Source organism: Pan paniscus, chromosome 18 (assembly GCF_029289425.2).
Source record: "Pan paniscus chromosome 18, NHGRI_mPanPan1-v2.0_pri, whole genome shotgun sequence".
Lineage (NCBI taxonomy): Eukaryota > Metazoa > Chordata > Mammalia > Primates > Hominidae > Pan > Pan paniscus.
Genome location: NC_073267.2, coordinates 23,293,263 through 23,310,048, shown reverse-complemented (window position 1 = coordinate 23,310,048; position 16,786 = coordinate 23,293,263). Strand labels below are relative to the sequence as shown.

The 16,786-nt window shown below is 47.6% G+C and overlaps 1 protein-coding gene across 3 annotated transcripts in view; it reads left to right on the top strand.

The window, feature by feature from the left end:
* Positions 1 to 6,243: 6,243 nt before the first annotated feature.
* Positions 6,244 to 16,786, top strand: part of LOC117978585 (RNA polymerase I-specific transcription initiation factor RRN3-like) — a 28,232-nt gene continuing 17,689 nt past the window's right edge. For 2 of the 3 annotated variants that reach the window (XM_055099977.2, XM_055099978.2), the window contains exons 1-4: positions 6,244 to 6,418; positions 7,945 to 8,050; positions 9,188 to 9,244; positions 16,690 to 16,779. In XM_055099977.2, coding sequence (XP_054955952.1) covers positions 6,330 to 6,418; positions 7,945 to 8,050; positions 9,188 to 9,244; positions 16,690 to 16,779 — 342 coding nt within the window. In that variant the 5' untranslated portion in view covers positions 6,244 to 6,329. The remainder of the gene's footprint in view (positions 6,419 to 7,944; positions 8,051 to 9,187; positions 9,245 to 16,689; positions 16,780 to 16,786) is intronic. The other variant, XM_055099976.2, reaches the window with a different exon arrangement.

Sequence of the window (16,786 nt, the reverse complement as noted above, 5' to 3'; positions counted from 1 at the left end):
ATTCTCCTGCCTCACCCTCCCATATAGCTGGGACCACAGGTGTGTGCCACCACTCCCAGCTGACTTGTTTATACCAGTGGTTCTTAATTGGAAGAGTTTTGTACCCCAGGGACATTTGGCAACATCTGGAGATATTTTTGAATGTTACTGTGGGGAGGAGAGGAGTGCTACTGTCATCTACTGGGTAGAGGCCAGGGATGCTGCTGAACATCCCACAGTGCACAGAACAGCCTCCTCCCCACCCAACAGAGAAGTATCTGGTTGGCCCAAAATCTCAATGATGCCAAGTCTAAGAAACTGCTTTGTATTTCTCTGAGATACTGGGATGAGGAACGCTCTAAATTAGTTGTCTTTGAGGATAATGTATGTATACATACACATATATGTGTGTACATGTATATAACTAAAGATATATAGTTGAGATCTTGCATTTGTGTTAATGAATGTAGTTTTTATAAAGATAATTGACTCATACAATAATTGTTGACTCTTTGGAAAGGAAAAAGGACAAATGAGATACATGCTATTGGTTTTGTTATTTAGAAATTGTTCATGTGGATCCTCCCTACCATTCAGCCATTTGCAAACCATTAGTTGAGCATAACTTAATCCCTTCTAGTTCACAGCAAAGATTCATCAAAAGCCATTTGGTATACTGTCACCTCATCTCTCTACTAGTGTTGATTAGATTACAGGAGGGCACCTTATCCAAATTGGCCAATGATAAATTCTTTTTTGGTACCTTACTATATATTTGTATCCTCAGAACAAATTCTTCTTTTCTGCTTAAGCTGGCTTGACTTTGTTTCTTTCACTAGTAAGCTAAGAGGCTTTGGCCAACAGAACTACTCTAGGGGTAGCTGTAAAATTTATCTCTAAGGAAAGGCTGCTGTTTTGAAATAACAGTTTAATGGGTCTTCTGGGTATATGATGATAGTAAAGCAAAATTTTGTTCTGGAATGAAGAAGCTGATTACATTGTTGTATTACAAACAATATATTACTCAGTGAAGTGAAAGGCCACACTGTGGGCAGGGTGGTGACTTTGCAGATAGCGGACATGGCCAAAGAATTACAACAGAAATTGTGCATTTAGTTTCAAGGTTTTCTTTTTCTCTTTTTTTTTTTTTTTTTTTTTTTTTTGAGACCAAGTCTTGCTCTGTTGCCCAGGTTGGAGCGCAGTGTTGCGATCTTGGCTCACTGCAACCTCTGCCTCCTGGGTTCAAGCAATTCTCCAGCCTCAGCCTCTCAAGTAGCTGGGATTACAGGCACCTGCCACCACACCTGGCTAATTCGTATTTTTAGTAGAGATGGGGTTTCACCATGTTGGCCCAGCTGGTCTTGAACTCCTGATCTCAAGTGATCCACCTGCCTCAGCCTCCCAAAGTACAGGGATTACAGGCATGAGCCACAGGGCCCAGCCAGTATTTTTCTTGTATAATGCTCAGAGTTTCCTTTAAATCTTTTTAAAAACTTGGCAGCCTTAGTCTTAGCTGTGCTTTGGGAAAATAAGGAGCTGCACTCAAGCTTAAGAAGATATTGCTGGAAGTGTACATTGGCACAGCCTTCAAAAAGCTTCTTGGTGCCCTCCTGTAACCCAATCAACACTGGCTAGAGAGATGAGGTCATATTGCATCAAATGGCTTCCAGTGATTCTTTGCTGTGGACAAGAAAGTTGCTCTTTTTTTTTGAGAGGGAGTTTTGATGCCTAGGCTGGAGTGCAATGGCAGTGATCTCGGCTCACTGCAACCTCTGCCTCCCAGGTTCAAGTGATTCTCCTGCCTCAGCCTCCCAAGTAGCTGGGATTACAGGCATGTGCCACCATGCCAGGCTAATTTTGTATTTTTAGTAGAGACAGGGTTTTTCCATGTTGGTCAGGCTGGTCTCGAACTCCCGACCTCAGGTGATCCACCCACCTTGGCCTCCAAAAGTGCTGGGATTACAGGCGTGAGCCACCACGCCCGGCCAAGAAGGTCACTCTTTATGCTCAACAAATGTATTGCAAATGGCTGAAAGGTAGGGAGGATCCAGATGAACAATTTCTAAATAGAAAAACTAATAGTAGCCAGACACGATGGCTCACACCTGTAATCCCAGCATTTTAGGAGGTCGAGGTAGGCAGATCACCTGAGGTCAGGCATTTGAGACCAGCCTGGGCAACATGGAGAAACGCCATCTCTACTAAAAATACAAAAATTAGCCAGGTGTGGTGGCGGGCACGTGTAGTCCCAGCTACTCAGGAGGCTGAGGCAGGAGAATCGCTTGAACCCGGGAGGCAGAGGTTTCAGTGAGCTGAGCTTGTGCCACTGTACTCCAGCCTGGGCAACAGAGTGAGACTCTGTCTCAAAAAAAAAAAAAAAAAATCATAGATATCCAATTTGTTCCTTTCTCCTTTCCTAAAAGCTTTTTGTGCCCCCTGCAACCCAACAGTTCCACCCTAGAAAAACACTTGTACACATACATCAGGACATGATACAAGAATATTCAGGCTGGTCGCGGTGGCTCATGCCTATAATCTCAGCATTTTGGGAGGCCGAGGTGGGAGGACGGTGGGAGATCATGCCACTGCACTCCAGCCTGGGCAACAGAGGGAGACTCCGTCTCAAAAAAAAAAAAAAGCATAATGTTGAAAATAAACAGCAGTATAATAGAGCATGGAGATAACTTTATAAAATGCAAAGACAAATAAAAGTAAATATAGTGCATTGTTTAGGAGTATAAATATGATAATTATGCAAAGAAAACTAAAATAACTTTTAAAAATCATGATGGTGACTATTTTTGGGAGGAAAGCAGGTAGAAGGTGGGATCCAAGAGCAGCACACAGTAAGTGTCAATTGTCCTAGTTAATGTTCGGCTTCTTAAATTAGGCGATATGTTCACAGGTGTTCATTATGTTCTTTTTTTTTTTTTTTTTGAGACGGAGTCTCACTCTGTCACCCAGGCTGGGGTGCAGTGGCGCGATCTCGGCTCACTGCAAGCTCCACCTCTCGGGTTCATGCCATTCTCCTGCCTCAGCTTCCCAAGTGGCTGGGATTACAGGTGCCTGCCACCACGCCCGGCTAATTTTTTTTTTTTTTTTGTATTTTTAGTATAGACGGGGTTTCACCGCATTAGCCAGGATGGTCTCGATCTCCTGACCTCGTGATCCGCCTGCCTCGGCCTCCCAAAGTGCTGGGATTACAGGCAGGAGCCGCTGTGCCCGGCCCATTATGTTCTTATAACTTACATTAACATATTATTTTGTACATATCAAGCTTTTTTTCCCTTTTTTTTTTTTTAAGAGATGAGATTTTGCTTTGTCACCCAGGCCAGAGAGTGTCGTGGTGTAGTCATAGCTCACTGCAGCTTCCAACTCCTGGGTTCAAGTGATTCTCCCACCTCTGTCTCCCAAATAATTGGAACTACAGGCACGTGCCACCATGCCTGGGTAAGTTTTTTAAAAGTGTTATTTGTAGAGACGGAGTCTGGCTGTGTTGCCTGGGCTGGTCTCAAACTCCTGGCTTCAAGTTATCCTCCTGCCTCAGCCTCCCAAAGCTCTGGCATTACAGGTGTGAGCCACTGCACCCAGACTCAGACTTTTTAAAGGGAAAGAATGAGAGTGTAGGTGGGGAGACACACTTTTGGAGGCCAAGGTGGGAGGATCACTTGGGCCGGGGGTTCAAGACCAGCCTGGGCAACAAAGTGAGACCTCGTATTTAACAAAAATACAAAAAATTAGCTGGGCTTGGTGGTGTGGGTTCGGGAGGCTGAGGTGAGAGGATTGCATAAGCTGTAGGAGCCCAAGGCTGCAACGAGCCATGATCACGCCATTGCGCTCTAACTTAGGCTAGACAATGAGATCCTGTCTCAAACCAAGCCAAAACAAAACAGATAATTGTCAGATTGCTGTTTTGCTATTGTTGCTTTTTGTTTTTGCTTTGCTTTCCCTTGGAAGTGAAGAAGAGATTCTCATTTAAACAGTTATCTTGAAGTATCTTTGTGAGCTACGGTGCAATTATTTCCTCTGTCCTTGAGACACAGATGATTCCTGTCCAACATTCCCAAGGAACTCAGTAAGGACCAAATAGAGACTCAGGAAAGACAGTTACTGATTTTATACTGTTGCAAAACAGAGCTATGATTTATGTTTAACAAACTACTGGCGGGGTGTGGTGGCTTATGCCTGTAATCCCAGCACTTTGGGATGCCAAGGCGGGCGGATCACTTGAGGTCAAGAGTTTGAGACCAGCCTGGCCAACATAGTGAAACCCTGTCTCTACTAAAAATATAAAAATTAGCTGGGCATGGTGGCGCATGCCTGTAATCCTAGCTACTGGGGAGGCTGAGGCACAAGAATCGCTTGAACCTGGGAAGCAGAGGATGCAGTGAGCCAAGATCATGACACTGTACTCCAGCCTGGGTGACAGAGCGAGACTCTGTCTCAAAAAAAAAAAAAACAAAAAACAAAAAAACCAAATTGCTGTATTTTATGTTGTGAAATAGGGTCTTGCTATGTTGTCCAGGCTGGAGTGCAGGGGTGCAATCACAGCTCACTGCAGCCTTGACCTCCAGGGCTCAAGTGATCATCCCTCCTCAGTTTTCAAGTAGCTGGGACTACAGGTATGCACCACCATATGTTGCCCAGGCTGGTCTTGAACTCCTGGAGAGAGATACATATAAACACACACACACACACACACACCTTTTTTTTTTTTGAGACACAGTTTCACTCGTCACCCAGGCTGGAGTGCAATGGCACGATCTTGGCTCACTGCAACCTCTGCCTCCTGGGTTCAAGCTATTCTCCTGCCTCGGCCTCCCAAGTAGCTGGGATTACAGGCACTGCCACCATGCCTGGCTAATTTTGTATTTTTAGTAGAGACAGGGTTTTGTCATGTTGGCCAGGCTGGTCTCAAACTTCTGGCCTCAGGTGATCCACTTGCCTCGGCCTCCCAAAGTGTTGGGATAACAGGCGTGAGCCACTGCGCCAGGCCCATACATATGCATTTTTAAAAACTTATTTATTTATTTCGAGACAGGGTCTCACTCTGTTGCACAAGCAGGAGTGCAGTGGTGCTATCTCCCAGGCTCAAGCAATCCTCAGCCTCCCGAGTAGCTGGGACTACAGGTGTGTGCCACCACACCCAGATAATTTTTATTATTTTTATTTTTTAAATTTTTTGTAGAGATGGAGTTTCACCGTGTCACCCAGGCTGGATATTTTTGTATTTTCGATAGGCCTGTACAGTTTCCAAAGTTGCAACCTTTTCCCCTCCCTGAGAGTAGGGGCAGCCCCTGCTCTCCCTCTACATCCTCCACAGTCCCGAGGTTTTGGCCTCTGTTTCCTCCGTTTCCTATGCTTGGAACGCCAGTCGCTCTTTGGTTGGCCTGGCTGACTCCTTTTCCTCTTTTAAAAATTTAAGTTTGGCCGGGCGTGGTGGCTCATGCTTGTAATCCCAGCACTTTGGGAGGCCGAGGCAGGCGGATGACCTGAGGTCATGAGTTCAAGACCAGCCTGGCCAACACAGTGCAACCCCGTCTCCACTAAAAATATGAAAATTAGCTGGGTGTGGTGGCATGCGCCTGTAATCCCAGCTACTTGGAAGGCTGAGGCACGAGAATTGCTGGAACTGGGGAGGCGGAGGCTGCAGTGAGCTGAGATCACGCCACTGCACTCCAACTGGGCAAAAGGGCAAGACTCGGCCTCAAAAGAAAATAAATAAATAAATAAATACATAAATAAATAAATAAAGTCAAGGGGGTAACACCTCTTCGTAACTCTCCTGTTGTTTCTCATGCCAGCATCACCACAGCCTTGAGGCTCTGGGGTAGGTCACTTCGTCGAGCTCGTTTCCGTGAGGATAACGTTATCTTGGGTGTCTGTGAGAATGCTGCACTGAGTATAGAGCCCAGGCTCCTGGGTCAGCCGGGTTCGAATCCCCTTTCCTCCGTGATGATCTGGGTCAGTCACCAAGTGCTTCAGTTTCTTCGATTTGACTTGAGGGAGGCTTTGACTCCAAAAAATTAACACTTGAGTGTACCCGGCCACAGCTTAGCACATCCAGGGTGTTTCCACCCTTTCTTCGGGATCCTCAGGGCTGGATGGAGCCGGTCCTTCCCGTCTCTCCTTATACTCACGCACTCGCGCTGGCTGGAACAAGTCCTCCAAGTAGAACGAGGAACGGGTTTTAGCGGCGCTCTAGCCCGCCGAGAGCATACGCCCTCCCCACGCGGGGCCCCTGATTGGCTGAAGGTTGCGCTGGCACGTGCAACTTCCGGGACAGAGGCTGTGACTGGAACGAGCTGGGCATCCGGCCTGAGGCGCAGCGGTCGCGTTAGTTCGGCCCAATGGCGGCACCGCTGCTTCACACGCGTTTGCCGGGAGATGCGGCCGCTTCGTCCCCTGCAGTTAAGACGCTGGGCGCGTCGAGGACTGGGTAAGATTCAGGCCGCTTCCTTCTGCGTATCTGGGACGAAAGCTCAGGACCGCGCTTAGAGGAGCGGATTGAAAGGATGTGGGACAAAGCTAATGGCGTGTGATAGGAGCACGGGGTGGAGGGTCATCTCACGTTCACAGAAATGAGCTCATTCCTCCTAACTGGGTAATAGACATGGGTGGGGCCTGGAAAAGTGAGTATGTTCTCTGTTCTGGAGGCCCCCTTTCCCGACTGTGTCTCTTCATCATTTCCCAGGCCTGGGTACTGCCTTCTGCGCCTTGACCCCTCTTCCTTCCCTCTTCTTCGTCCAAATTTGGAAGGGATTTCCCTGGGCTATGTGGGTTATCAGCCAAACGTTGTCACTCACGGCAAATTGAATATTACATCTTTTTTGTTTGAAATTTGTTTCGACACACGTATTTGTTTAGCAGTCTTTATTTTGCTCCACTTTTAAAATCCCTAACCCCCATAGACTCTTGGCGTTTAACTTTCAGAGTCATTAGGATGCAATGTTTTTTCATTAATTTACTATGTGTAAGTGAAGCAAACCTTGTAAAACAATTAGCGTAATATGATTCATAATTATCGAGCTCCTGCTTACTGTGTTAAACACTGGGGACAGTGGTTTATCCAAAGACACTAATGTCCCTGCTTTCTACAGAGCTTACAGCATAGGGGGGAAAGGCAGTACATAGGCCAATAAATAAACGAACACGATGATTTCAGTTATACAACAAGGTAATGGGGGAGGGAGAAGGGAGAGAAGGAGCGTTTGCGATTTCTCATTGGGAAGACATCTGTCATTTGAGCTTCCACTTGAATGAAGACAAAAATCTAGGCCGGGCGCGGTTGCTCACGCCTGTAGTCCCAGTACTTTGGGAGGCCGAGGCGGGCGGATCACCTGAAGTCAGGAGTTTGAGACCAGCCTGGCCAACATGCGAAACCTCGTCTCTACTGAAAATACAAAAATTAGCCGGGCGTGGTGGCAGGTGCCTGTAATCCCAGCTACTCAGGAGGCTGAGGCAGGAGAATTGCTTGAACCCGGGAGATGGAGGTTGCAGTTAAGCCAAGATCACACCACTGCACTCCAGCCTGGGCAGCAGAGCAAGACTCCATCTCAAAAAAAAAAATCCAGCCACGTAGAGATTTGGGAAAAGAGTATTTCCAATAGAGTGAACAGTAAGTGAAATGAGAAACAGCTTGGCTTGTTTGAAGAGCAGAAAAGACATTATGGCTGTAGTAAAACAAGTTGTTGGAGATGAGGTGAGAGAGGTAGGCAGGGGCCAGATTAATGTAGGATCTTAAAGACCACACTGAGAGATTTGGATTTTTACTGTAAGTGCAGTGGGAAGACAGTTATTGGTTGCTGAGCAAAGGAGGGATTGTTGGTTAAGAGTGGAAGCAGGGAGACCAGTAAAGAGGCCTTAACAATAGTCCCACTGAATTATGTTGGTTCAATAAATGTTGGCTATTATAATTTTTATTATTTTCATGAACTTAATAGCTTGTTAATCTTGGTTCCACAGGATTTCAAATATGCGTGCATTAGAGAATGACTTTTTCAATTCTCCCCCAAGAAAAACTGTTCGGTTTGGTGGAACTGTGACAGAAGTGTTGCTGAAGTACAAAAAGGTAAGAGGAGATAATGTGTGAGGTTTGCTTTTGGTCAGGTCAGAATACAACTATTGCTGTTATACTAAAGACCAATAGAAATAGCAAGATTAATTAAGATACCAGTTGAAATCAAATATTTAATAATAGCATGATGCCGTCAGTGCAAAATTAGAGTAATAGTGTCCTTTTTTTCCCCCACCTTGGCCCATTTCACAGGTAATAATGAGAGAGTAATAATGTCTTTACTGAGGTTTCACCTCTTCAAATGCTTTATTTACAAAGCATCTTTTAACTTTAGCAAGTGCCAGAATTAAAAACAATTACAGCATTTTATTTATTTATTTATTTGTGCTGGAGTCTTCCTCTGTCACCCAGGCTGGAGTGCAATGGCGTGACCTCGGCTCACTGCATCCTCCACCTCCCAGGTTCAAGCAATTCTCCTGCCTCAGTCTTCTGAATAGCTGGGGTTACAGGCACGCACCACCACACCTGGCTAATTTTTTTATTTTTTTAGTAGAGGCAGGGTTTCACCATGTTGGCCAGGCTGGTCTCGAACTCCTGACCTTGTGATCCACCCGCCTTGGCCTCCCAAAGTGCTGGGATTACAGACGTGAGCCACCGTGCCTGGCCTACAGCATTTTATTTTTTGAGGAACTTACCTAAGCATTACTTTGGGACAGTAAACCAGTTCTCTGAATAGGGATTTTTGTTTTTGTGGTAGTTTAGAAGCATTTCTACTGTATCTCAGCAGTAGAGGGAAAATGTTAAGTAACCATATGTTTATATGTAATATCCATTTGTATCCATATTTGAGTGAATACTTTTTTAGATCCTCCTGAATTAGATCATTATAGCTGGCTGTTTTTTTCCCTCATGCTTTTTGAGAATTCACAGGAGTATCAACTATTATATTCAAATGTCAATACAGAAGTATAGCTAAATGTAGTTTATCATTTTCCTTTTTCCAAGCCCTCTGGCTGCACTAACATGAGTGTTTAAATTTTTGTAGTCATGATTTTATAATCCGCAATTGACATGTGAAAGTTAGTGTTCCTTTTATAATTTCATCTGATGTTAAAGTACGGTTAAAAGTCTTGCTGTTGATACTAAACAGGAAACAAAAGCATAACTTAATTCTTTCCCCTTCTTGTTAAGGGTGAAACAAATGACTTTGAGTTGTTGAAGAACCAGCTGTTAGATCCAGACATAAAGGTAATTAATTTTGTGTTTGATCATTAGCAAAATTATTGCCACTGTATACAGACATAGTTTGCTCTTTGGGTCCCATTCTGTCCTCCAGAACTTGCTCTCTCCATGGTCCTCCCTTATTTTAATCTGGTGGTTCTCAACCAGGGACAGTTTTACCCCCTAGAAGACATTTGGTGATGGCTGCAGATATTTTTGTCACAATTGGGAGGAAAGGGTGCTACTGACATCTAGTGGGTGAATGACAGAGATGCTGCTAAACATCTCACAGTGCACAGGGCAGCCTCCCATAACCAAGAGTGATCCAGCCCCAAATGACAACAGTGTTGAGGCTGGGAAACCCTGCTCTAATGCTTCCTTTCTATTAGATTACTACCTCTTTCCTCCATGCTGCATGCAACTCTCTTGTCTCTTTAAAGCTAAAACAAACCAAAAAAAAAAAAAAAAAAAACCACTGATTCAGCATTTCCAGGTTCGAGATACACCTATCATGTAGTAAAAGCTGAATGCATTTTGTTTCACCATTCTTCCTTTACTGCCCAGTTTTGAAGAGAATGGTTTATTACTATGGCAGTGGTATTTAGATTGCCTGGAATGAAATTCTAATTTTATTATCCAGTGTGTGATCTTGAGCAAATTGTTTTAACCTCTCTGCCTCTATTTTCCACTGTGTGAAACCAAGAAAACAATAGAGATTTAAAAAATATGGAGTGTTTTGTTTTTAAGAGATGTGGTCTTGCTGTGTTGCTCTGGCTATTCACAGGTGTGATCATAGTGCACTACAGCCTTGAACTCCTGGCCTCAAATGATCCTTTCTCTTCAGCCTTCTAAAAAGCTGGGACTATAAGTGCATGCCATGTTTAAAGTGCATGGCTTTAAACATGGAAATACTTAACAAGGATTCAATGAGCTAATATGCAAGAAGCACTTAGAACAGTCTCTGACTCAAAGTAAGGGCAATAATTGTCATCTGTTGTTTTTGTTCCAGCTGACTGCGCTGTATCATTTCTCACTCACATTTAAGTCCACTGTTCTTATCACTGTAGTAATTACCCTGACAGGTTACCCATGTTTTTTTTTTTACATGCTGATTTCAGTGGACTTTTTTTTTTTTTTTTCTTTTTTTCTTTTTTATTGATCATTCTTGGGTGTTTCTCGCAGAGGGGGATTTGGCAGGGTCACAGGACAATAGTGGAGGGAAGGTCAGCAGATAAACAAGTGAACAAAGTTCTCTGGTTTTCCTAGGCAGAGGACCCTGCGGCCTTCCGCAGTGTTTGTGTCCCTGGGTACTTGAGATTAAGGAGTGGTGATGACTCTTAACGAACATGCTGCCTTCAAGCATCTGTTTAACAAAGCACATCTTGCACCGCCCTTAATCCATTCAACCCTGAGTGGATACAGCACATGTTTCAGAGAGCACAGGGTTGGGGGTAAGGTCACAGATCAACAGGATCCCAAGGCAGAAGAATTTTTCTTAGTACAGAACAAAATGAAAAGTCTCCCATGTCTACCTCTTTCTACACAGACACGGCAACCATCCGATTTCTCAATCTTTTCCCCACCTTTCCCCCCTTTCTATTCCACAAAACCGCCATTGTCTTCATGGCCCGTTCTCAATGAGCTGTTGAGTACACCTCCCAGATGGGGTGGTGGCCGGGCAGAGGAGCTCCTCACTTCCCAGTAGGGGCGGCCGGGCAGAAGCGCCCCTCACCTCCCGGACGGGGTGGCTGGCCGGGCGGGGGGCTGACCCCCCACCTCCCTCCCGGACAGGGCGGCTGGCCGGGCAGAGGGGCTCCTCACTTCCCAGTAGGGGCGGCCGGGCAGAGGCGCCCCTCACTTCCCCGACGGGGCGGCTGGCCGGGCGGGGGGCTGACCCCCCACCTCCCTCCCGGACGGGGCGGCTGGCCGGGCAGGGGGCTGACCCCCCCACCTCCCTCCCGGACGGGGCGGCTGGCCGGGCGGGGGGCTGACCCCCCACCTCCCTCCCGGACGGGGCGGCTGGCCGGGCGGGGGGCTGACCCCCCACCTCCCTCCCGGACGGGGCGGCTGGCCGGGCGGGGGGCTGACCCCCCCACCTCCCTCCCGGATGGGGCGGCTGGCCGGGCGGGGGGCTGACCCCCCGACCTCCCTCCCGGACGGGGCGGCTGGCCGGGCGGGGGGCTGACCCCCCACCTCCCTCCCGGACGGGGCGGCTGGCCGGGCGGGGGGCTGACCCCCCCACCTCCCTCCCGGACGGGGCGGCTGGCCGGGCAGAGGGGCTCCTCACTTCCCAGAAGGGGCGGCCGGGCAGAGGCGCCCCTCACCTCCTGGATGGGGCGGCTGGCCAGGCGGGGGGCTAACCCCCCCACCTCCCTCCCGGACGGGGCAGCTGGCCGGGCCGGGGGCTGACCCCCCCACCTCCCTCCCAGACAGAGCGGCTGGCCGGGCAGAGGGGCTCCTCACTTCCCAGTAGGGGCGGCCGGGCAGAGGCGCCCCCCCCCCACCTCCTGGACAGGGCGGCTGGCCGGGCAGGGGGCTGATCCCCCCACCTCCCTCCCAGACGGGGCGGCTGGCCGGGCAGAAGGGCTCCTCACTTCCCAGTAGGGGCGGCCGGGCAGAGGCACCCCTCGCCTCCCGGACGGGGCGGCGGCTAGCCAGGCGGGGGGCTGACCCCCCCACCTCCCTCCCGGACGAGGCGGCTGGCCGGGCAGAGGGGCTCCTCACTTCCCGGTAGGGGCGGCCGGGCAGAGGTGTCCCTCACCTCCCGGACGGGGCGGCTGGCCGGGCGGGGGGCTGACCCCCCCACCTCCCTCCCGGACGAGGAGGGAGGACGCTCCTCACTTCTCAGACGGGGTGGCTGCCGGGCGGAGGGGCTCCTCACTTCTCAGACAGGGCGGTTGCCAGGCAGAGGGTCTCCTCACTTCTCAGACAGGGCGGCTGGGCAGAGACACTCCTCACATCCCGGACGGGGCGGCAGGGCAGAGGTGCTCCCCACATCTCAGACGATGGGCGGCCGGGCAGAGACGCTCCTCACTTCCCAGATGTGATGGCGGCCGGGAAGAGGCGCTCACTTCCTAGATGGGATGGCGGCCGGGCAGAGACGCTCCTCACTTTCCAGACTGGGCAGCCAGGCAGAGGGGCTCCTCACATCCCAGACGATGGGCAGTCAGGCGGAGACGCTCCTCACTTCCCAGACGGGCTGGCTGCCAGGCAGAGGCTGCAATCTCGGCACTTAGGGAGGCCAAGGCAGGCGGCTGGGAGGTGGTTGTAGCGAGCCGAGATCACGCCACTGCACTCCAGCCTGGGCGCCATTGAGCACTGAGTTAACGAGACTCCGTCTGCAATCCCGGCACCTCGGGAGGCCGAGGCTGGCGAATCACTCGCGGTTAGGAGCTGGAGACCAGCCCAGCCGACACATCGAAACCCCGTCTCCACCAAAAAAATACGAAAACCAGTCAGGCGTGGCGGCGCACGCCTGCAATCGCAGGCACTCGGCAGGCTGAGGCAGGAGAATCGGGCAGGGAGGTTGCAGTGAGCTGAGATGGCAGCAGTACCGTCCAGCTTCGGCTCGGCATCAGAGGGAGACCGTGGAAAGAGGGGAGAGGGGAGAGGGGAGAGGGGAGAGGGGGGAGGGGGGAGGGGAGAGGGAGCTCTATCTACCACACAGTCCTTCTCTGAATATGAGTCCGATAATACACCTTCAGTGGACTTTTTTTTAAGACAAAGTCTCCTTCTTGTCACGCAGGCTGGAGTGCAGTGGTGTGATCTGGGCTCACTGCAACCTTTGCCTCCTGGGTTCAAGCAATTCTCCTGCCTCAGCCTCCCAAATAGCTGAGATTACAGGCACCCGCCACCATGCCTGGTTAATTTTTTCATTTTTAGTAGAAACGGGGTTTCACCATGTTGGCCAGGCTGGTCTTGAACTCCTGACCTCAGGTGACCTGCCCGCCTTGGCCTCCCAAAGTGCTGGGATTACAAGTGTGAGCCACTGAGCCCAGCCTCAGTGGACTTACTTTTTTAAGCCTTGTATTCCTTGTATCAGCCGACACTGTTGGCCACCCACTTCTTAAAACTTCAGCGTTTCTGATCCTCCTGTCTCCTGATCCTTTAATCTGTTTTTTTTTTTTTTTTTTTTTTTTTTTTTTTTGCTCTGTCGCCCAGGCTGGAGTGCAATGGCGCAATCTTGGCTCACTGCAAGCTCCGCCTCCCGGGTTCAAGCGATTCTCCTGCCTCAGCCTCCCAAGTAGCTGAGACTACATGCACCCGCCACCACCAGCAGCTAATTTTTTGTATTTTTAGTAGAGATGGGGTTTCACCATGTTAGCCAGGATGGTCTTGATCTTCTGACCTCGTGATCTGCCCGCCTTGGCCTCCCTAAGTGCTGGGATTAGAGGTGTGAGCCACCACGCCCGGTCAGTGATCCTTTAATCTCTAGTATCTCTCGATAGGTTCTTGATCTTAAATTTGGTGTTGATTGGGCTTCAAAACTTGACTCTTTTCTCACTCTGTTGATTCTTCTGTGTGATCGCCTCATCTCCCTTCATGTCTTTGAAATCTACCTATGTCCTAATATATTTGTGTCTGTAGCCAAGATTGCTCTTGTGGGCTCCAGACTTATTTCATTTTCGTTTTTGGGGACGGGCAGAACAGAGTCTTGCTCTGTCACCTAGGCTGTAGTGTAGTGGGATGATCTTGGCTCACTGCAACCTCTGCCTCCTGGGTTCAAGCCATCCTCCCACCTCAGCCTCCTGAGTAGCTGTGCCACCATGCCCAGCTTATTTTTTTGTATTTTCAGTAGATTTGGGGTTTCACCATGCTGGCCAGGCTGGTCTCGAACTCCTGACCTCAAGTGATCCACCCGCCTCAGCCTCCCAAAGTGCTGGGATTATAGACGTGAGCCACTCCACCCGGCCTAGACTTGTTTCTTAACTGTCTGTTAGATGCATTTATCCAGAATCATCATAGATGCTCCAAACTTAGCATGTCCACTCTTGGCTGGGCTCCATCTTTCATGGAGCTTTCCCTGGTTCTCTCTAAGCACATGGTGGTTCCTTCATTGAGTCCATTTCCCACACTTCCAGATCTCTCTAGTTACAGATCTGGTTTACAAGGACTTCCATGGTCTATTTGGTGCTTCTTTGTTCCCCAGATTTATTATCTGTTGGCTTGGTCACTATACATGCCTGCCATACTGAATGTTTTTCGGTTTTCTGAAAACATACTTTTCCTTCTATAAGAAGCAGAACATCCAGAAAAGACTCAACTGTGTTACTGTTTAAAGACAGCTGAAGCATCACTTTCTCTTTAAAGCTTTTCGACCCCTGCCTTCTTTCCCAGATACAAAGGGACATTTTCTTTGTGTTCCACTGTATTTTTTATCAGCAGTTCTCATTCTTGGTATTTTGACATACCAAGAATTGCACTAGTTGTGTGGAGTGTTGCAAGTAGAACTTTTTTCCGTCTTGAGACAGGGTCTCGCTCTGTCACCCAGGCTGGAGTGTAATGGGCCCAATCATGGCTCACTGCAGCCTCAACCTCCCAGGCTCAAGCAATCTTCCCACCTCAGGCTCCCGAGCATCTGGGACCACAAGCATGTGCTACCATGCCTGGCTAATTTTTCTGGAGACGAGGTCTCCCTATGTTGCCCAGGCTGGTCTCAAATTCCTGGGCTCAAGCAGTCTCCTCCTGCCTTGGCCTCCCAAAAGTGCTGGGATTACAGGCATGAGCCACTGTTCCTGCCTGCTAGTAGAAATAATAATAGTTCAGTACTAAAGCATCAAAGTCTGCAACTGATTTACTTTTTTTTTTTTCTTTTTGAGATGTAGTTTTGCTCTTGTTGCCCAGGCTGGAGTTGAATGGCATGATCTTGGCTCACTGCAACCTCTGCCTCTGAGTTTTTTAAGCAATTCTGCCTCAGCCTCCTGAGTAGCTGGGATTATGGGCATGCACCACCACGCCCAGCTAATTTTGTATTTTTAGTAGAGATGGGGTTTCTCCATGTTGGTTAGGCTCATCTCGAACTCCCAACCTCAGGTGATCCACCCACCTCGGCCTCCCAAAGTGTTGGGATTACAGGTGTGAGCCACCACACCCAGCCTGATTTACTTTTAAAAATGGTACACTTTAAATGTTATCCTTATAGTTTTGTTGCAGTCTTTTTAATGGAAAAGAGATAGGATAGATTATTTTATTTACACACTAACTTAGCTTGTTTTCTACATGCCTTTGGCCTTAGTGAGCTACCGTTAATGTTATCCTTAACAGTTTTGGACATATGAAATTACCATAGTACAAATGAGTTGTGGTTTTACTTTATTTTACTGCCAGGCTACTTGGGATTTCATCAGAAAATGGTTGATCTGTGGGAGTTTGACACATGGATATGGCATAGTAAGCACTCAGTAGCTGAATTAAGGTGGGGAAAAGGGGACAGCTTCTTCTCCGCATATAGGGAGGCATGTGGGATGGTGGACGGAGGATAGCCTTGACCGAGACAGATGGGTTTGGACCTGCTTCTTTACTGGCCTCTTGGTTGGGCAGATTGCTTATTAATCGTTCTTAGCCTCAACTTCCTGAACAGCAAAATGGGAATAACTAAACATCTTGCAGAGTTTTTAGGATTAGAAGAAGATATATATGTGGAGTGTCAGGCACCATGCCTGGTATATGGTGTATTCTCACTAAATGATAACTCCATATGAATATCCCTGTAGGTATGACCTTGTGTTGCTTTTATTTATATGTCTTAGCCTTCCACAAATTAGGGGCTTTTTCTTAATGTTTTTTTTCCTGTGCAGTATATATGCATGAATATAATTAATATAGTAATATTTTACATAATTGACACTGTATTTTATACCTTGCATTTCAAATTTAGCAGTTCTTCTCATGTCACTAACAATTACTATGAACAGTAATTTGATTGCCTGAAAAATATTTCATGGAGGAATGGGGCTATCATTTATACAGAACAAACACATCATAATATATTTAAACTCAGCCACAGATTTGGTTTAGAAAAGTTATGTTTATTCATGACCCCAATTGATCAGCCTAGACTGAATTTTATCAGCATGCTTCCTGGTCAGCTTGAATATAGAGGAAATAGAGGTAGCTATTGTTCCTTTGTGATCTTCTAATATTTCAATCTGCTAGAATTCTGCAGTTTTTAAAAGTCCCAGGTGTCAACATTTGAGGTGATTTCACTTTTTCAGGGCAAACAAAAGTGATCAGGCTGAAGTATTGCATTTAAGTCTTTCTCCTGTGTATTAGAGTTACTAGATTACTTTCTTAAAACAATTAAGTTTATTGTGACATCTTTTTCTGTTTTAATACCCAGTTTTGATTTCCTTCCAAGTTTGTGACCTTTTCCCCCCAACCTATTCTTGATAAATGATTGATATAAGATAGCTGTAAATTTCTGTTATCTTAGAGGATTTGTGATTTTGAAAGTACTCTTTGTTTAACTTAAGGATGACCAGATCATCAACTGGCTGCTAGAATTCCGTTCTTCTATCATGTACTTGACAAAAGACTTTGAGCAACTTATCAGTATTATATTGGTAAGTT